At 46.5% G+C, this 21,295-nt stretch overlaps 1 protein-coding gene across 8 annotated transcripts in view; it reads left to right on the forward strand.

Moving 5' to 3' along the window:
• The window catches only part of NAV2 (neuron navigator 2), a 385,459-nt gene that overhangs the window by 205,529 nt on the left and 158,635 nt on the right, over window positions 1–21,295 (forward strand). For all 8 annotated transcript variants that reach the window (XM_034646084.1, XM_034646086.1, XM_034646085.1 and 5 more), the window contains 2 exons: window positions 13,727–14,825; window positions 19,813–19,925. In XM_034646084.1, the coding sequence (XP_034501975.1) occupies window positions 13,727–14,825; window positions 19,813–19,925 (1,212 nt within the window). The remainder of the gene's footprint in view (window positions 1–13,726; window positions 14,826–19,812; window positions 19,926–21,295) is intronic.

Here is a 21,295-nt window from a genome sequence, read left to right on the forward strand (position 1 = left end):
CAGGAGTGTCTGAGTCATCTCACCAGGCAGTGAGAGCTGTGTGTTCTCTGGGCTGCCTCCCCCAGCAAGCCTGGTGAGGTGGACGAGGCCCCCGGGCCACAGCCTGTCTTGCACCTGGCCCTGGCTTGGAGAGGGACAAGGGCAAGCTTGCCCGTGGTCCACAGTCAGCCTGGGTGGGGCCGTGGGGACCTACAGGTGGGAGCTTTAGAACACACAGAGCTTCAGAAGGGCAGTTCTCTCTGCCTCTATAGAACCAGGTCAGATGGGGCTTTTGGGGTGTCCCCTGGTCCCGCTTGGCCTATGGAAGATGACGATTGCACCCATATTTGGCCCAGCTCTCCCTCACTCTGAGAAAGGCCCATATGAGCAGGGGGAAGAAGATGCGTCTGTCTGCAGAGCTTTTGGCAGCGTGCTCTTCTGTCTGTTCCTTTCCTCCTCGTGGCGAAGAGAGCAAGCTTTGGTCACCATTTTCATTTAGTGGCGTCTGTGGATTAAGGGCATGGACTTCAGTGTTTAAATTCTTGCTCTGCCATTTCCTAGCCATAATAACATCTCTGAGCTGTGGTACATCCACTTCCTAAGATGATTGTGTGTGAACTAATGAAATCATTAAGTAGATTTATTAAATGGAATTATTTGAAGTGCTTAGTGTGGTACCTGGTGCATGGCTGGCATTCGGCAAACGGTAGTTATTGGTGTTGGCTTTATCTGTACTTACGGTACCAGCTGAAGCTCAGCTAGACTAAGTAACTAACTCCAGGTTACCAAGCTCTGAAGCTGGGCTTGAACCCATCCGCAAAGTTCTGCGATTGCAGAATCCTAAAGGTGGGACCGCAAGCACAGAGCTACCTTGGCATTCTTTTCCACCTCATCAGGATTATCTTGCTTTTAAGCAATGTCTTAGCCTTACAGAAGGGTTCCTAGGATCCATCTGCATGAGCGCTCTAGTTACAAAAATTTAATCTACTCCCAGCTTGTCACAGCCAGGGCTGTTGTATAAAACAGAACAGACACCTGGAGGAAATTGCTTCCTGATTTGGGTGAGTAAAGCCAGTGACCAGTCTCTGGGGGCATTTTCTACCTCCACGTATTTCATTTGTTTCAGAAGAAAAATTCTGGCTTTTCATTACGAAGACAACCGTCAAGCGAAAAGGCTCAGAAGTCTGTGTGGATCAGTGATATCCGTGAAGCCCTGAAATTATTTGATCTATCTGATACCAAGTGTCTGCATACTTGGCAGAATCAGGATAAATGACTGCTTTTTTCCTTCTGTTCCTGCACATTTGGCACAATACAATCACAGATGGTGAATAATAGTCCAGTTCAGCTCTCCGTTTCTGCATTGATCCCCCGGAGAAATACAATAAGCCAGTTCTTTGGTTGGCTTCTGATTTTGATTGGCAGAAAAAATAACAGCAGAAAGATTACATTTTGCCAGCATGCTAAGTTTCGAAGAACAAAAACCATACTCAAATAATTGCTCAGTTCTTGGACGTTCCCAGTTTTAAAAAGAACTTCCCTGGAGGGAAAAATGCTCTTTTCCTCAGGGAAGAAGTGATAGGTCAGAGAACTTTGCCGCAAGGTCTCTGCAAGCGGTTGGCAGAAGACTTGGGGAAAATACTCCTATCTTATACCAAGAAAGGAGCGTGTAGGTTGAGAGTCAGTTTATTGTCTCTTCTTGGGCGGGGGCGGGGGTCACTAGGCGTGCCGCTGGCCTCCGTGGACCTCCAGGTAAATAATGTGTTCGATCTCAGGTCACCTATCAAAGCCCGGCGCCTCCGTCTCTTCATTGGTGAAATGGAATCATTATTACCTACCTCACTGGATTTATCCTGCAAATAAAAAAAGAGAGTATAATAAAAACGCTTTCTGGCACAGTGTCTGGGCAAAGTGTAAGCTCCATAAATGTTGGCTGTTACTAATATATGGTTATTAATATTGTTAGAGGGTTTTTTCCCATGGAAAGCTTTTGTCAAATAGAGGCTTACATGTCAAGAGAGCTGCTCTGGTAGAAGTCGAGCAGAGAACATATAAAAGCAGGTTGGCTCAGCTCCCCCTTTCCACAGTCCCTATCAGCATCTGCCCCCCGCTGGCCCCTAAGCTGCTCAGTGCACCTTCGGGGCCCTGCACCCTTGGTGCCATACAGGGTCCTAGGCCTTTCACAGACCACGTACTCTCGTTCAGAGCAGACCTGAGTCGTGGGCCTGCCCTGGCAGGTGTAGCTTTACCCCTTTTTTGCAGCTGTTCAGGGTCAGTGGGCAGAAAATTCAAAGGGAGAAGTCAGCCACCTTGGGAATAAGAATTCTATCACTTTCTCCTTCTTCCAAGTCCTCTCTTGTCCAAGTTGAATGTCTCAGTCATTTTCAGCTACTCCTTGTTGAAGGTGGCTTACCGTGCTCTTCAGATTCTGCCCTTATCCTGGGAACGCTGCACCTTCTCAGGGTGTTGCCCTAAGGGTCTCGTTCTTCAGCACCTGGTTTTCCAAGTCCATGTGGATGATAGTGACCCAAGCAGCTCCTTAAAGCTCCAGCTGTTCGGGTCCATCCCCAGAGATTCCAAACGGCCAGGTTTGGGAGGAGGGGCGGCACAGCTACTTTACTTAACCAGCTTCGGAGCCCTGAGTGATCACGGCTGTGCCGTTCACTGACTGCGAGACCTTGGAGAAGTCATTACTGGCCCAGCGCTCTGTCCCCCTTCTGGGAAATGAGTGACTTAAAGTAGTGGATCTCTTCCCAGGCCCCAAATTCTGAAGATTTCACCATTCTAGCTCTGGTCTGAGCTGGGCGCCACAGGGCAAGATCCTCGCCTCCCTTGTTCTGAATGTCATTCTTGTATTAATACAGGCTAAGATCACAGCCGTTTTCATGGCTGCCATGTCCCAGGATAGCGTCACGGTGAGCCTGATTGTTGATAGAGATCTTTTTAGGCATGCCACTGTGCGGCCATTATTCCTGCTTCCTGTTGTCGTGTGGTCTTTTTGGCTTTAGTGCAGAGCCTTAGACAGCTCTTACTGACATAAAAGAGAGAAGACACATGTTAAGGGTATTTAACGCTCAGAATGCATAGCATGAAAGTGTTCTGCAATCTACTAGATTATAACTTCACAGGGGGAAAGGGGGTACATCTTCTCCCTTCTCCCTTGTATACCTTTTTTGGTTAGTGACTGTTACCTGTTGGACAGCTGTCTTGTCTGATTTAAGTTAGGCGTCCATTTTCTGCCCCCTCCATAAAGACAGTATTTACCGAAATGCATACCATGATAAGCTATTACCTTAAACTATCCCATAAAATCAGTTTATGGCAGAAACAGTTTTAGGAATCGTACTCTTCCATTATCATTTTGGATATTCTCATTGCAAGTAAGCTTAGTAAAGGCCCTTAGAAGTCCTGCAAGGCAAGGAAACTGACCACTGTTTAGCCTTCTGTTTTCAAAATTTACCTGACCCTGGAACCCCTTCTCTCTATTAATGCCTGTTTATATTGTTCATTGGAAAGCATTCTGGTTTAACGCTGGTTTGGAGGCTCCTATTTTGAAGTATCCATCTTTTGCCCCAAGAGAAAGCAGGAAGATTGGGCTGGTATTGTAGGGGAGAAAGCCTGCAGAATTCCCTAACTAACTCTATCTCAGAAGGAGATATTTACGATAGCATACAACCATTGTGCTCTGCCAAAGAGCTGTTGGCTGTGGACAGTGACCTCTTGCAAGAATAAGACTTGCCCCTTGTAAACTATTTATAATCTCTCTGTGAAATTTCATACACTCATGAAACAAGGGAGAAAGTTTTCTACGTCCAGTTTTGTGCTTTCTTATAGCCATATATGGTACAAGATAGAGAAATGGCTTGACCAATTAAAACAAAAGCTTTCTCCTGAAACCTATTGCTTGGGATTTCAAACAAGTAGGTCAGGAGAGAGGAAGGGGGTGTTGTGAAGGTGATGCGCCTTCAAGAAATGAAAGATGAAGAAAAGGAACACTTTTTATTTTTAAAGGCATCTTCCTGCAAGTGTCAGCAAATGATTTGTCTCCTTATCCAGCTGAGTGGGGAAGATTTTAAAAATATGTATAGGACACCTTTTGATGTATCAAGTGTATAGGGGAAGGAGAGAGAGATTTTAAGAATTCTTTTTTTAAGACCTTACTACAAGGTCGGACATAAGTGCAACTGTATACTAATATTTCCAGTAAGTTAACCTTGGTTTAGCTTTACCACCTCATGATGGCATTAAGCGTGATTAGAAAACGTACCTTATAAAACTGGAGACGATATAGGGACTGCTGTGTAGGAAAATGGTACTTGGTTATTTTCGTCTGCTACCAGGAGAGACACAACAGTACTTTGTTATTTTTTCACGACCAGGAGAGAAACAGATGATCTCATTACCCATCGTGTCACTCCGTCTTATCCAAAGTAAGCCACTGAAGGAAAAGAATTACCTTGTCATTTAAAAAAAAAAAAAAAAAACGGTAATCGCTCCAGCTGTGGAGGGCCCCTTCTTCCCCTTCCTCTGGGGTGAAAAAGTCACTGAGGAAGACCGGGAACCCCGTGGCTCATGCGGAAAAGAGCTGGCTGCTGTCTCGCGGGATGAGGCTCTTTGGCATTCTGCACGTTTCTTCCTGGCCACACCCTTACAGGACACTGGAGTATGGGGATATGACCTTTTCGGTGACCTGTAACAGCAAAATTTCCACCACGCGTAGAAGAAAAAAACATGAAAAGCCTCACCGAAGTTTCTAGTCTTTTCGGTTCATTTAGCTTTAAAGGGAACGACTGACATCATTAGCCTAGGTGCTAAAGCCAGGCACACGTGATTTTAATTTTGAGCCATGTGGAGGGATTGAGCGTGGGTGACAGTTTCTATTCATCTGTTGGTTTTTCCACCAACCGTGTCTGGGCACCTACTAGCACATCAGCCATTCTCTAAGTAAGCTGAGCACAGCTCACTGCTCACCACAGTGCAGGCCGACAAGTGCCAGGGACCCCAGAGAAGCCTCAACAGTCTTAGGGCTCTTCAAGGATTCTGGAGGTTTCCTGGAATGGAAGGTATGGAGGGTAAACTGAGAGCTAAGTGTGGGTATGGTGGGAGGCGAGGCGGGCAGTGAGGCATGACCGTCAGAGCAAAGAGCTTGACCAGAGGGTTGGTGAGACCAGTGAAAGGAGGAAGAAGTCAAGTGGTGTAATTTGCTTGCCAACTAGAGTCTGTTAAAAAAGGATCGCTATTCCTTTGAAGCAGAAATGGTTTCTTCCAGCTAAAATAACACTAATAAAGTAATATTTAAACTGTATAATCTCATGTGACTCGTTAACCATCAGAGTAACAGAGACCCTTTTTCTTTAATTTAGCAAACATTTCTTGAGCCTTTAGTGTGTCCCATGCTGAGAATTAGGAATAAGGTTTAGGCCACAGTGGTCAGAATTCTGTGTCCCTTGTGGCCAAATACAATCTAACTTTTTTCATTGTGCTTAGATATACCTGGTATGATATTTGCCATTTTAACCATTTTTAAAATGTGCAGTGCCACGACATTAAGTACACTCACACTGTCGTGCAACCATTACCACCATCTCCAGAACTTTCCGAATTCCCCAACTGAAACTATGGACTCATTATTCCCTCCTCCCCTCAGCTCCCGGCAGCCATCCTTCTGCTTTCTCTCTTGATGGATTTGACCACTCTAGGGACCTCTTATAAGTGTAATCCTACAATATCTGTCCTTTCGTGACTGGCTTGTTTCACTTGGCATAATGTCTTCAAGGTTCATCTATGTCATAGCATGTGTCAGAATGTTCTTTCTCTCAAATAATGGAGGAATATTGCATTATATGGATATACCATTTTTAGTTTATCCATTTATTTATCCAAACAATACCATTGTTTTTCCACTGATGGACACTTGGGTCACTTCTGCCTTTTGGCTGTTGTGAATAATGCCACTGTGAACACAGGTGTACCGATAGCCGTTCAAGTCCCTGCTTCCCCTTCTTTTGGGTATATGCCTAGAAGTGGAATTGCTGGGTCATATTTTATGTTCGATTTTTTTGAGGAACTGCCATTTTGTCTTCCACCATGGCTGTACCTTCTTCCATCCCCACAGTAGCGCTCAAGGGTTCTAATTTCTCCATGTCGTACAAAGACTCATTTTCTGGTTTTTGTTCTTGTTGCTTTTAATAATAGCTATCGTAATAGGTATGAAGTGATATCTTATTGTAGTTTTGACTTGCATTACTAATGATTAGTGATACTGAACATCTTTCCATGTGTATATTGGCCATTTGTACATCTTTGGAGAAATGTCCATTTGCCCATTTTTCCATCAGATTGTTGTGGTGGTGTTTTTAAGTTATAGGAGTGCTTGATATATTCTGTCTATCAATTCCATATCAGATAGATGATGTGCAAGTATTTTCCCCCATTCTGTAGATTTCCTTTTTACTGTTAAAAGTGTCTCTTTTTTTTTAAAAGATTTTATTTATTTTAGAGAGAGAGCGTGTGAGTGGGGGGAAGGGCAGAGGGGCAAGGAGAGAATCTTAAGCAGACTCCATGCTGAGTGTGGAGCCTGACGTGGGGCTCGATCCCACAACCTGAGATCATGACCTGAGCTGAAACCAAGAGTTGGACACTCAACTGACTGTGTCACTCAGGTGCCCCAATAATTAGTTTTGTTTTGTTTAAGTAGCCTCCAGCCCCAATGTGGAGCCCAACATGAGGCTTGAATTCAAGACCCTGAGATCAAGACCTGAGCTGAGATCCAGAGTCAGATGCTTAACTGACTGAGCCACCCAGGCACCCCAACAGTGTCCTTTGATGCACTAAAGTTTTCCATTTTGATGAAATCTATTTTCTCTGACTTCTCTTTTTTCTTTTTTTTTTTTAACCTGTGCTTTTGGTGTCACATCCAAGAGATCATTGCCAAATCCAGTGTCGTGAAGATTTTGCGCCAAGCTTTCTTCTAAGCGTTTTATAATTTTAACTCTTACATTTAGGTCTTTGGTCCATTTTGAGTTAATTTTTTATGTGGTGTAAGGTAAGAATCCAAATTTTTTTTTTTGTTTTTTTTTTTTTTTTGCATGCAGATATTGTTTTCCCAGCACCATTTGTTGAAAAGGCTGTCCTGACTTTACTGAATAGTAGTGAAAATCATTTGACCATATATATGAAGGTTTATTTTGGGGCTCTCCAGTATAATCCATTGGTCTAGATGTCTGGCCTTATGCCAGCACCATACTGATTTGATTACTATAGCTTTGTAGTAAGTTTTGAAATCAGGAAGTATGAGACCTCTAACTTTGTTCTTTTGTTACGATTGTTTTGGCTATTCAAAGTCCTTTAAGATTCTGTATGAATTTTTGGATGGATTATTCTATTTCTGCAAAAATCATCATTGGGCTTTTGATAGGGATTGCATTAACAAAGCAACTTTTTAAAAATATTTGTTCATGTAGATCATCATCCCTATTCTAACTTGGATGTTCTCGAAGCCTATGACATTGTAGGCACAAGAGCGTTCTTAGGGTATGGGTCCCAAAACCGGCTTCCTCTTACTCTATGCCCTGGCCTTTTCCTGCCCACTTTCCTTGGTGGTTCTCATGTGCCCCCCCTTCTGTATCTGGAATGATCCTCTGCAAGAAGGATTGAACAAAAAACTATATTTAAGCCCATGTCCTTAATATTAGACCTTGATCTAATCCTTGCCCTCCAGGTTCAAGGAATCCTTCAGAACCACTTAGTGGATTGAGTGAGGTTCCTGGTCCCCTCTATGGTCTGGTGACTAACAGAGTTGTAGAGAAATTGACCTGAGCAACTCTGAAAACAGTCTCTAGCCTGTGTGGCTAGAGTCCATGCACTTTCAAAAAAAAAGAAAAAAAAAAAACTGGTTTCAATTAGTCTAACAAATTTGAATGCTCAAGATTGACACCTTGACAAATTATAGGAAATTGCAAACATTTTCCTAGACCCAATTATCAGGTCTTTTCCTGAAGAGTACTAAGAGGATTTAGGCGGGAAACTTCCCCAGGGCAGGTTTAAAATCGCAGTGGGGGTGATAGGAGCTGGGATAGGAGCCGGGACACATTCCTGGTGCCCCTGCTGGCATCGGGACCTGACCACCAACGTCTCCCTAACTGGGAGGCTGGGGACAGAAGGGACTGGGGGCCAGTGTTGGCCCTCTCAGAGGGAGAGAGGAAGAAATGCTTATTTATCTGCCTTAGACAGTATTTTCATTTAGGAAGTATTTTGGTTACTGTCAGGGAAGGTTAAGGCTGGTTGCCAGAAAAACCAAACTTTTCCCCTCCCCACAGGAGGATTAATGTTCTCCCTAAACCCTTTAAAAAAAAAAAAAAAGACTTTTCTCTTCTTCAAAGACATCCTGTCTGCAGTGTTTCAAATGAGACTTTTCCTTCTTGTGGTGGTTTGTCAGTTGGTGGTGGGTGAACCTTGGAAGCTGGTCTTTCAGAACTGAGACGTTCAGGCTACAGGGCGCAATCCCCTCTAGGGTATAAAATCTGTTCGGGCATTTAAGAAGTGAATTAGGGTAGAATGTATTAGCGTTTATTGCATAACAATAAGAACGTGCCTTGATAGTTTTCAGTTTTGCATGTGGGTATTTGGATGTTTATTGGGTGTGACGTAATGTGTCATTCTAACTATTTAGTAGTCAAAACTTGTTAAAGCCATCATTTTAAAAATTACCTTTGGCTAAACAAGGCATGGTCATGTTCACATGCTAGCCATTCTCAGCAAAATGCCATGCTACACAAATACACGCAAATAAATAAAACTCTAAAAAGGAGCCATTTCAGATTAGTTTTGAACCTAGTCCTTATTTGGGCCTTCTGGTGTAATTTCTATTTTGTCGGTGACGTTTTCCAAAAGAATAGATTTAATATAAGTAGGTATTAATAAAATATTAATTGCATATTTTATATAGAAAATAAGTGTTTGATTTAATGGAAAAGTGTCTCCCCAACGTCAGTCTTTCACAAACTTGAGTGAGTTTTGCCAAATCTGTGAACTCTTTTTGTTTGTTTTATATTTTCCTTAAACTGACTCAAATTTTAAATCGCCATCTAATATCCATGAAACTGTTAATTTATATGTGTGCTAATATTGCAATAAAATACATAAATGACTTTAAAAATATAAAAATACTCGTTCACCTCTGAAGCTAATAATACAGTGTATGTTAATTAAATTGCATTTAAATAAAAAAATTTTTAAAAATATTCACCCATGTGCCATTGAAAGTAGTCTCACCTACTTGAGTGGCCCACGTACCATTGCTGGAGAAATACTGATGTTCACAACATTCTTTTATGCTTTTCTCTTTTCTCCCTCTTAGATTCCTTTGCTGTAACAAAGGCTTGTATACATGAGAACAGAAACTAGAGCTGTTCCTTATTAGGGAGAGAAGTGCTCTTAATTTTAAAGAACTCTCCCCACCTTCCCTCCTCCAGGCTTGTTTTCATAGAATACCAGCATTTCTGAGTTCACAGGCTCCTCATTCAAGGCTCTCTTTGACCCAGCCAGTTTTCTCTGACGTTTAGTAGTAAACATCTTAAAAGAACCACGGAGGCAGAATGCTTGAAGGTAAAGAAACACCTGTATGTCACAGCCCAGAGTAACAACAGACCTTGGGGGGGGGGGCTGCATTCTCTGGCCTCAGCCTCACAGGGCCTCTCAGAGACCCACTGAGCTTTGAATGGAAGTGGAGCTGAAAAGACTCTAGAGAAAGCTTATCCTCTTTCTTACAAATGAGGCAGCCGAGGCCCAGAGGGGCAAAATGGCACATGTAGGGTCACACCGTTGGCTGGTGACAAGGCTTAAGGCTTGGCTCACCTACCCACATCTCTTTCGTATTTATTTCACTATCTCAGAAGCATGGTAAGGACAGTCTCATGCCAGGCATCACAAAATCCTGGCAATAGAAATGGCTGCTTTCCAAAGAAAAAGGAACAAACCCCAAACAGCCACTTCAGTCAAGGTCACTGGTATGATGCATTCAGAATGACAGGAACATGGCAAGACCACTCATGACCTGGAGCCCCTTCACTATTAGGGGATTTCTAGCCATGACATAAGTGCAAAGTATACATGGTCTTATCCTCAGGTGCTCTGGTGACCTGTTACCCTACTCAGGAAACTCCTGTTCTGGAAACCAAATTCAGATCATCTCTACCTTTTATAGCTATGACAAATAGCCTTGAAATGTCCCCACAATTCCATAACCAGGGGAGCCCAGGCTAAATGCCAAGTAGAAATTCTGAAGCTCTGAGTCCTGATTTTGTTTTTTGTTTTTGCCGGAGTTGAGGCTGAAGAGTTTTAATAAAACTCTAATGACTAATCAGAAGTCTGTGTCCCTGTTGCCTTAAATGTGAACTGCGAAAGCCAAAACTACCACCCTACAGTTCAAAGGCCACCAGAGTTTCCTATGCAGGCTGTAGGGCACAAAGATGAGTCAGGGAGGGGGGACCAGTGGATAGCCAGCCAACCTATAGCAGAAACATGGCGTGGCAACTCAAAGGTCATTGGCTCTGTGAAGGTTTCCCAGATGGGGAGAATTAATGGATCCCAACCCTTAAGCCTCACGGTACTTTGTACAGCCCTCTGCAGTCCCTTACATTGTTCTCTGCTCTCTTTGAGGCCTGTAGCCTCTTTAGACAGTGAGTTCCTAAAGGGCAGGAGCTGTATTTTATTCTCCTGGATCCCCAGTGCCTAGCGTAAGTAGGTGGCCTTCTAAAATCCGTGTATGGGAAGGTATGAACAATGTCCAAGGGAGTAGGGAAAAATGCCATGTGATGTAAACCAAGTGATTCATTCAGCTTTAGGGTCTCACTGTGACAGAGAAGGCACTTGAACAGGGGTTTAAAAGACAAGTAGGAGTTTCTGGGAGCCTTTTTGGCACAGCCCAAGGAGTGACAGCGTGAGTATACGTCATGCCTACATCGTATGAGCCCTTTCCCCCGCCTGGCACCTTGCATCTGAAGGAGGCACAGCCTCAGCTTGGTCTGTACCCGAGCCAGGTGTCTGCGTAACTCTGGATCAGTCGTGAGCCAGTTAGTCATTGGTGAATTTCTAGCTGCGTATGTTAGAAATACACAGATGTGCTAGGTAGGGGCATTTGTCAAAACCGTTTCAAGTAGGCTTTATAGAAGTTCCAAGGAACGTGTGGGAGCAGAGAAGTCATACTGACCCTTGTACTTAGCTCAGTGGAATGTGCCCAAGACTTCTTTAGGAAGGCGGGGTGCACCTCTGACTGTGATGTAGTTCTTATAACAATGTCCATTGTTACAACCTGCCCCCCAAAACCCCCTTTTCTTTAGTACTTATTTTCTAACAAATGATAAAATTCATTAACTATGTTAATTACCATTTGTTCCTCTCTGCTGGAATGTAATCTCCACGAAGGCAAGGGCCTTGTTTTTTCGCATTGGTGTATCCCAGCTACTGAGAACAATGTCTTACATACGCATTGAATGAGTGAATATTGACATGAGCGAAGATATTGAATGAGCAAGTGAGTGAATACTTCTGCCCTAGATCTGAGCCCAGGTAAAGGGAAAGACAGTTGTCCTAAGAGAAGTGGAACTCCGGATTGGAGGTCACTAGTATTTCCTCTGGAGAGCCAGCCTTTACGTATAGGCTGCCTCCTTTCTAGTAGCTGGGACTGCTTGTGCCCCACCAAGGATGTCATGAACATCCAAGCAACAGAAAAGATGATGCCTCGGAAGCCCTCTCAAATGGCTCTTGTTTAAATATATCCACCATCCAACGAGGTAGCTGTGATGACTCAGTCCCGAGAGCACTGTGTCGGGAGTCCTGGGTTCAAGTCCCACCTATGCCCACGTCTAGCTATGTGGTTTTGGGTCAGTCGTTAGCCGTCCCTTGAGCCTCCGTTTCCCGACTCATGAAAAGGGGGCAGTGAGCCCGTCTTCACGGTGTGCCTAGCACTGCACCTCCTGATACCGGGAGGCCGTCCGTAAGCGGCATCCGGCCTGTGGAGACCCTCAGAAAGGCCGGCTGTGTGGGTGGGTTCGTGAGCCTGTTTCCAAGCCAGTCTCCAGCTCTCCCCAGGAAAAGATCCAATAACGCCCCGTGAGTTTTGTTAGGGAGGACTGTGCAGCAGCCCCTGCTCCAAACCCAAATCCCCAGTAAGTCAGGAAGATGTATGTGTTTTAAAACATTGGGAGGTCTGCTTTGGATCACCCTGGAGCTGTGGCTTCCCGGAGCAGCTGGGAGTGAGTGGAGGGAAGCGGCTCCTCTGCTGGGAGTTCTCCGGGCTCGGCACTCATGTCCCACACAGGGGCTGCCTGCGCTCGGCTTTGGCGGCCGTTGACTTTTAAATCATAAAAAGCCGCTCTATACACGGTTTACTCTGTTGCTAAAAGGCAGTGGAACATAGGTATTAAAAAAAAAAAAAAAAAAAAGAAAGAAAGACAGAAGAAGCAGCCGTTAATCCCGCCAGGCTTCTGGGCACTGGAGCAGTTGCGGATGACAAAAGTTAATTAGAAACATGAGCAGTTTAACTGAAAACACTTGTGACATTTGGAAGGGCAGCCTCTCCAGTTGGAGAATTTTTCCTGGGGAACCATTGCGGGAGAAAGTGGCTGCTGCTAGGTAAGTCATGTCATGGTGACTCTGCAGACACGGACGTGCCCTTTGGGGGCTCAAGTGCCACGTCCTGTCTGTCCCGTGCCGCGGGCGGGCGTGGGGTGCGGGTGGTGCGGTGCCGGGCTCAGCTGTGACATGCCTTCCCCGCCACTTTCTCTCTGACAGCTGCCCTAATGTGGGCAACAGAGCGGCGCGGTTCCGAGCACTCCCAGAGGAGGGCTTCACCGTCCTCATTCCTGGGATATGGGCCCCCTTGGTGGCGAGCAGAACTCCAGTGTGGAACCCCCCCTTCTCAGAACCACTCTGATTCTCAGTTTGGAAGTATCTTGAGGCTTTTCTGAGAAAAGAGTCTGGCGGGTGAAACACTCCCCGAGCGCCAAGGGGGAAGCCTTGACTTTCCGATAACCTGTGTGTTTTCATGCCTACGGTGAAGCCATGTGGTTGATACTCTGAAGCTAAAACATCTTTTTCGAGCCTCGCCTGAATCATGTCTGTACCGCTTTCAGAGTATCAGCATAGGAAATCGCATATGCTTTGATAGGACCTAGCAACTTCCTCGGGCAATTATTCTTCTGTAAGATTATGCTTGGTTTCTTTCTTTCTTTTCTTTCTTTTCTTTTCTTTTCTTTCTTTCTTTCTTTCTTTCTTTCTTTCTTTCTTTCTTTCTTTCGTCTAGTTTTAATGTCCCTCTTACATTTTCTTAAAATTGGCTAATTCCCAATTATTTCGTGTAACTGGGAACTTGGGTTGTGGGTTGAATAATTCAAAACAGCATTTCCTACGTCTTTCCTACACACCATAGTGGTGATACAGGTTTTTGCTGGTTTGTGTTTCCATAAACGTTTGCTTAATTGTGCTTTGCACATGTTGGTGGTAAGATCAGCGTGCCTTTGAACAGCATATACCAGAATATGCCGACGAATGTGAACTGTGTGTGATGGAGAGCGGCTGGCAGGTAGGATTTAAAATCAAACCACAGGTAATGCACTGGGCAGGTCGTGGCGCCACCTGGCATTTGGGTCTAGAGTGATGGGCTGTGGAACCATGGCCCACCCTCCCTCACCCTCAGTGCAGGTCCGTGGGCATAATTCGGGTTTCCTTCTCTTCCCCATCTCTGCAGAGCCATTGGCGAGCCCAGCCTCCTCCCACCCCGGAATGAGCGAAAATGCGCCCACTCCTCTGGAGAGCGGCAGCAGCTCCAGCCCTGCTAACAGCAGCGCCTCGTCGGCCATCCCGCAGCCCGGCGCTGCCTCCAAGCCCTGGCGCAGTAAGTCAGTCAGCGTGAAGCACAGCGCTACGTCGTCCATGCTCTCGGTCAAGCAGCCCGTGCCCGAGACCCCCAGGCCCTCCCCTGAAGCCATGAAGCCGGCCCCCAACAATCAGAAGTCTATGCTGGAAAAGCTCAAGCTTTTCAATAGCAAAGGGGCTTCCAAGGCAGGCGAGGGCCTGGGGTCGCGGGACACGAGCTGCGAGCGGCTCGAGATTCTGCCCAGCTTTGAAGAGGGCGAAGAGATGGAGGCCACTGGTCGCTCGCTGTCCACGGCGGGTCCCGCTTCCAACAGCCCCAAGATCGCGCTCAAGGGCATCGCCCAGAGAACTTTCAGCCGGGCGCTGACCAACAAGAAGAGTTCCCCGAAAGGCAATGAGAAAGAAAAGGAGAAACAACAGCGAGAGAAGGAAAAGGAGAAGAGCAAGGACCTCGCCAAGAGAGCCTCTGTGACAGAAAGGCCGGACCTCAAAGAGGGGCCGAAAGAAGACCCCAGTGGGGCAGTGGTGACCGAGATGCCAAAAAAGTCCTCCAAGATCGCCAGCTTCATCCCCAAAGGGGGAAAGCTCAACAGTGCCAAGAAGGAGGCAGCCCCTTCCCACAGTGGGATACCAAAACCAGGAATGAAGAGCATGCCCGGGAAATCCCCAAGTGCCCCTGCCCCTTCCAAGGAGGTGGAGCGGAGCCGGGGTGGGAAGCCGAGCTCGGGGCTCCCCCAGCAGAAGCCCCAGCTGGACGGCAGACACTCCAGTTCCTCTTCCAGCCTGGCGTCCTCAGAAGGAAAAGGCCCTGGAGGGACCACCTTGAACCACAGCATCAGTAGCCAGACCGTCAGCGGGTCCGTCGGGACCACCCAGACCACAGGAAGCAATACCGTCAGTGTCCAGCTACCTCAGCCCCAGCAGCAATACAGCCACCCCAACACTGCCACCGTCGCGCCTTTCCTGTACAGGTAGGTGCGGCCACCTGCACGCCCATCCTGGGCCATGGGCCAAGGAGCCTCTCTGGTAGCCTCTAGGTCTTTGAGGGCAGGAGCCGGGCCTGCCTTCCAGGAACATGAAAGCTAACTGCTGACATAGCCCTTGCTCATCCCCTAGTACAGCTGTGCACGTGTGCTTGAGGGAACAGTTAGCCCGACCTGGCTTGGCGGGGAGGGCGGGAGAAAGGTAAAGAGAGGGAGCAAAATCCGAGCTGCCCCCCAGGATGAGGAGGAGTTTGCCAGGCATGTGGGGACCCAGGGGACATTTATAGAAGCAGCCATAGCATGAGCAGACATGGTGGGTGGTTTGGTACCAGTCCCCTCGACAGGCCCCAGCATCAGTCCTAACGGGTCCTGAACAGACTACAAAAAATGAAAAACACAGAAGTTACCTTGCCGACTACCCAAGGCTTCTTCTCACAGAGGGGTTTGTCTTGAACTTCTAGATGTTCACAGCATTTTTTCTTACTGCATCGCACATGGTACGTGTTTTTTCAGTCCTTGCTGTGTGCTAGACTCTTCTGAGAGGAGAGCGGGAGCGGGAGGAAGGGACCCGTTCTAGAAGAACAAAAGAACCAGGTTATATTGAGACAAGCGTGGATGTTGGCTTGTCTGACTCCGTCCTGTCCCCCGGTCCCTCTCTGTCTCTAATGGCACATCCATGGGACCACGGGAGAGCGCGTGGAGCCCGGGGCTGCTTGCTCTGTGTGCGGGGGGCCTGTGAGAGCCTCTGATGGCTCAGCCGCCCCGTACACCTTTGCGGAACGTACACCTTTGCGGAACGGAGGACACTGGCTCTGGGGGGTACTTGACACATGCAGATGAGTCCTCACCAGCAGGTGGTAGCAACCCCAGCACTGCTGTTAAGAGAGTCCCAAAGCTTTCCTCACAGTGCTCAGCTCCACCCTGTAATTGAGACGCGTAGTACTTTTGCTCGCTCTGCACGGCTGAATGTTCACCTGCGTAGCCAAAGGGGACCGAAGATTGAATGCCATGTTCTAGACACGTACTGTACAGCTTCTGCCCTAAGCAAAGACACTTATACACTGTACACACACACTCGTACACCCACAAGCATGGACATACGTTGACAGTCACAAGTATGGAGACACATTCACCTTCCTATGCAAAATGCTAGCGTGCATATGCCCACACTTTCAGCTTCCTGTGTTTATATGGTTCCCCAAAGAATTGGCTCTCCCCTCTCTCCCTGCCCAAGTTGTACTATGGGAGGCTTTGTTACCAACAGCGGCTGGAAAGACTGGCCCGAGTGATTCAGAGCAAAGCCAGGCAGGTCCAGCCCATGAGGGAATGCCAGGCTTCTTCTCCTCGTCCCTCTTTCCTTCTCTTCGGCTAACCCTCCCCTTCAGCAGGGTCACGCCCGGACTTTTTAATTGGGAGAAGGTCATCGCTTTATTCCAGCAAGCCATCAGCTCAGCTAACCATTGGAGAAAAGTGCCGGGGCTTAGATAATGACTCAGCGCTCCTCTCCATGCAGGGCTTTGAATACAGTTGTTCTCTGAACCATGGAGGCAACTGAATTGCTCCCCATGAAATTTTTATCATTCCAATAACATTAATAGTCTTGAGGTCATGCATATTCAAGCTCCTGCTCACAGATTCGTGCATTTTCGAAATTAAAGTACAGGACGGTCTTTGGTCACCATCAATTTCACTTCCTCTTTCTTTTTTTCTATAATCATTGGAAAGGTTGTAAAACATTTAACCTCTTTAAAATTGCAAGCTTTTCTGTGAGAAGAAAACTCTTAACAAAAGAGCAAATGTCTGACAAATACGAGGAACGAGAAAATGTCATGCTCTCTGTCAAGCTGCATTTTCATGTTCACGTTCATCCCGTACGATATGTCTTTCTGGCCCCTCCGACGTGCCTTTCCTTGTCGGGTGAACCAGAAGGGGAATCGGGATGCCTGGGCTCTGTCTTACTAGCTTGTGATTCCCTGTGTAGTCTTGGGCCCTGCCTGCAGGGATAGCTATGGAGAGTATGCACCAAGTATGTGCAGAGACCCAGCTAAGGGCTTTTTGTTCCTTGGCTGGTATGATCATGCCCGAGACTCCATGAGCTAGCTACTTTGGAAATCCCCATTCTGTAGGTGAGCACACCAAGGCTTAGAGTAATTAAATAACTTGCACCAAGTCCAGAGCTAATAGCTAGAAGAGCTAGTGTTAAAACCCAAGTCTGTCTAACTAGAGGGACCGAGTTCTTAAGCCCAAAACAATCTTGACTCTCTGAATCACTGTGTCTCTCTGAACCACATCGTCCCCATCTGTAGAGTGAGATTGGATCAAATGAGGGGATTTTTTTAAATGAGTTAAACTCCCTTGTGCTCTAAAATTCTCTTGGGGTGCCTGGGTGGCTCAGTCGTTAAGCGTCTGCCTTCTGCTCAGGTCATGATCCTAGCGTCCTGGGATCGAGTCCCGCATCAGGCTCCCTGCTCAGCGGGGAGCCTCCTTCTTCCTCTGCCTGCCACTCCCCCTGCTTGTGTTCTCTGTCTTTCTCTCTCTTTCTCTCTGGCAAATAAATAAAACCTTTAAAAATTAAAAATAAAATATAATTCGCTTAAGTTCATGGCTCACTGCAGATAATTTGCACTGCCCCCCCCAGAATCTGTCCATGTTAGTGATATTACCAAGGCATAAAAGAAAGATAAATCATCTTCTAAAATCACTCTGAATGAATTCTGTTTTTCAATTTAGAAGTAACTCTGGACATCTATCACTTGACGCCTGACCAAATGCTTGTGTCCTATCACGTGTGATTCTTGCAGCAGCCAGGAGAGGTCACTGTTGTAAGCCCTGCTGCACAGATGAGGGCCCTGAGGGTCAGAGGTGTGACGTGACTTCTCAGATGTGCATGGCCACCTCCAGCCAGCTCTACTCCTACACCTCGGAGGGTTCGGACTCCGAGTCTAATGCTCCTTCCTGTACACAGCATCTTTCTAGACTTAAAAATTTCTCATTTGATCAGTCACCACACCCTAACTCTCTGCTCTACATGTGAACTGGTCCAGCTTGAGTTCTTGTAGGTACATATCAAAAAAGCCAGTCTTTGCTTTCAGAGAGCTCTCTAGTTGAGGAAAGATGTATTAACTAGATCCCATTGTAATGTATCGGCATCAGGTGAGTAAGAGCCCTGTAGAAACACACAGGTGGAGCCAACAGCTAGCACCGCCCAGGGAGGCTTCCTGGCCAAGATGACATGGGAACTGCGTGTGGGTGAGAGGCAGATTGGGGGCAAAGTGAAGAAGAAAGAGGAAAAGGGCCTTCGGGCACAGGTCACGGTAAATACAAAGACAGAACTGCTAAGGGCATGATGTGATCTTGGAATGGAGAGAAGACAAGGGTGAAACACAGGGCTGGGCTATGTGTAAAGGGCAGGAGTGGCAGGAGACAAGGCTGGAAGTGAAGGAAGAATCCCCATGTGGGGCACTGTCTTCCACAGTAAGGACTTCAGAACTTTCTCTGTGGGCAATGGAAACTATCAGAGGCCTTTCGTCAGAGTGATGTGATCACATCAGTATCACAAAAACCAGTGGAGGATGGTGTGGGGAGTAGACCAGACCTACGAACAGTCTAGAATAGAGAGCACAGATTCAGATGCCTGATTCAGACCCAAAAGGTAATATAAATCAGCAGCTTGGGGTGATGGGACCAGGGCAGAGGGAGTTCCAGGCCTCTCTGGAGGGAGCAACCATCCCTGGGCACCAGCAGGTGGCGCCCTGCAGGAAAGTCAATCAGGACTTTCTTGTTTCTACTGAAAGAAAAAGAAGAGAAAGGGACAAGGCAGAAATCCAGATATTTCTTGCGAAATCTCCCAATTTTAAAATGTTGAAATGAATTCAAAAAACGTTAAAATACTACACAGACCAGTAAGAATCCGTGGGCTGGTTCCAATACTTGGCTGCCATTTGCAGCCTCCGGGCTGGAGGCAGTGTACCTGTTTACACGGTGCTTACAGGGCAGAGATGATGAGAGCTCTGGCCCGGGGGGGTCAAGAGGAACCGTGGGAATCCAGATATCCTCAAAGGTTGGAGATTGCAGGAATTGGAACTGATGGCTTCATTTGGAGGGCAAAGGCGGGGCAGGATAGATGACGAGGTTTCTCGGTACATCCCCCACGTTTAAGACAGTTCACATTCTTGGCAAACGTTTTCTTCATAGAGAGTGAGATCTGGTTGAATGAGCTCAGGATGCTAATGAATTAATAATGCTACACCCAGGGTTATGCATCTGAGTGCAATTATGGCATTTGCATGCCATGCCTAAGTCAGCAGACGTGGTTGTGGCAAGAATGCATTGCATGAAGCAGTTGCCTTGATTTGCTTGACAAATGAGGGCACAGAGAAGGTTTGGGGAAGTACAGATTTCAGTCAAGTGTTGAAATAATGATCAATGAGACCTTTCATCTCCGAAGATCTGAGCTCTGAATCAGAGACGTACAGGGCAAACACACCTGCTTGGCACCCACTCCTGACTGGCTTTATAGTCACCTTTTCAGAGACGGCCACGTCAGGAAGATTTGGGGAGGGCCGTGGGGCTGTGAATGGAGTCATCTTTATGCTTGACGTGCTGGCATTGCTGAGTACTTAGAAGTTGCTCTTTGGCAGAGGTTAAATGATCCAAACCACGCGGTACTCGCCAGCATTTTGCTGGCTAGACCTAGCTCCCTGATGGGGATTCAGAGAAGCATTCCCCAGTGAGGGATTGCAGACCCTCCGTTTGGGCAATGAATATTTCATCTGTTACAGTGCGGTGGCTCTCTCTGTCTCTAGGACATTGCTCCACGTGCGCTGATGAATTATTTAGAGTCAGTCTGCTGGTCTGCTGTTCTAAAGCTGCCTGTAGAAGGGAGTGATGGTGGGTGCTGTGGTCAGACCACAGTGGTCCGGATGTGGTAGCTACTGCTTGTGACAAGTGTGTCTGCTTTGGTTTGTATGTGAAGGTCCCAGACAGACACCGAAGGGAATGTGACTGCTGAATCCAGCTCCACGGGTGTGAGCATGGAGCCCAGCCACTACACCAAGAGTGGACAGCCTGCTCTGGAAGAACTCACTGGTGAGTATGGAGCCCCTGTGTCTGCTGGTGATGAGGCCTCCTGTATGACCACCTCTGGAAGGGCACAAACCCAGCTCGACTCAAAGTTGCTTTACTTTTGCATTGACAGATGAGCTAAACAGACTTCTTCTTTTTTTTTTTTTTCCTTCTTCTCTTTCTTCCCTGTCCTCTCTCACACGATCCACTGCCTTGTCCCCAGAATTGTAAATGAGTCTCTTACTGATTGGCAGATCCTATTTTAATATATATTTCATTTTGTTCATGTACAGGGTCTGGGCTGCTCTGACACTTAATCTTGAATCTCCTTATTTACTCTTCAGATACAGTCACTTTCAGACAAGATCTGGAGCTATAAGATACTGTCTTTTTTTCTCTCCTGTGTGGAAGCACTGATTGAAAATGCATTCTTAGCATCCTCCATTAATCGGAAAGAAGAATACAGCATGGTTCTTTTACCGAAAAGAAACAACCGAGCAAATCTAAATTTTATTTCAGTATAACCTAGACGATGATGATTAAAAGGGTATTATGTTATGTAGTTGTCATTAAAAGGGTGTTGTCATGTAGTTAATTCCACAGATACTGATTTATTGTTACACTGTCACATTCTTAAAGGAGAAAAGTTAGCCTACGAGTTAGGGTTCCTACCATGGTGCATTTGGAGTTACCACTGCCTCTGTCTGTCTTCCCCGTTCCCCAGCTCCATGCCCTCTTTTCCAGCAACTTCTAATCAGGGAAGTAAGTGGTAAACCACATATTTAGCAGTGGTTGTGTTGTTCTTCGCATATCTTACCACTTCCAGAGTCAGGTTAAGAATTGAATCCATGTTTAAAATCCATTTATTAGACTAAATATCCATGACCACACCATTTTAATAGCCACATTACAGCTGTGGAATTGGTCTGCAGCCCTTGTGAATCGTACCCATCTCACCATTAACTCTGAAGATTAATTTCAGAGGATCTGAGCAATTTAACTATTTCCTTCTGGTTCTGCTGGCCAGGCACAGTGATGGGGCAGAGTTTTGAAGCCATTTATAAGTGATCCATCTTGCAGTGGCTGAGGGCCCCACATTTGGGATTGATTTTGTGCTTCCTTCTCACCAAGCTCTGTGGCCCCCTTGCAGATGAGGACACGGCTAGCCCAGCAAAAGGGCCCGCGACGAGAAGGGCGTGGCATTCAGCGACTGCTCGGGTCTCCACACGCATTCCAGACCGTGTTCTTATGTGCACACATCAAAGGAACCAGGCCAGCGCTCCAAGAGCCCGGCATGTATCAGATGTGTGTCCCGTGGAGTAGTATGGATTCATGTCAGACACCAGGCTCGGCAAGATTCACATTTGAAAAGCAAAAGCAGCAGCCAGGGAACA

This window comes from Ailuropoda melanoleuca, chromosome 16 (genome assembly GCF_002007445.2).
Source record: "Ailuropoda melanoleuca isolate Jingjing chromosome 16, ASM200744v2, whole genome shotgun sequence".
Classification (NCBI taxonomy): Eukaryota; Metazoa; Chordata; class Mammalia; order Carnivora; family Ursidae; genus Ailuropoda; species Ailuropoda melanoleuca.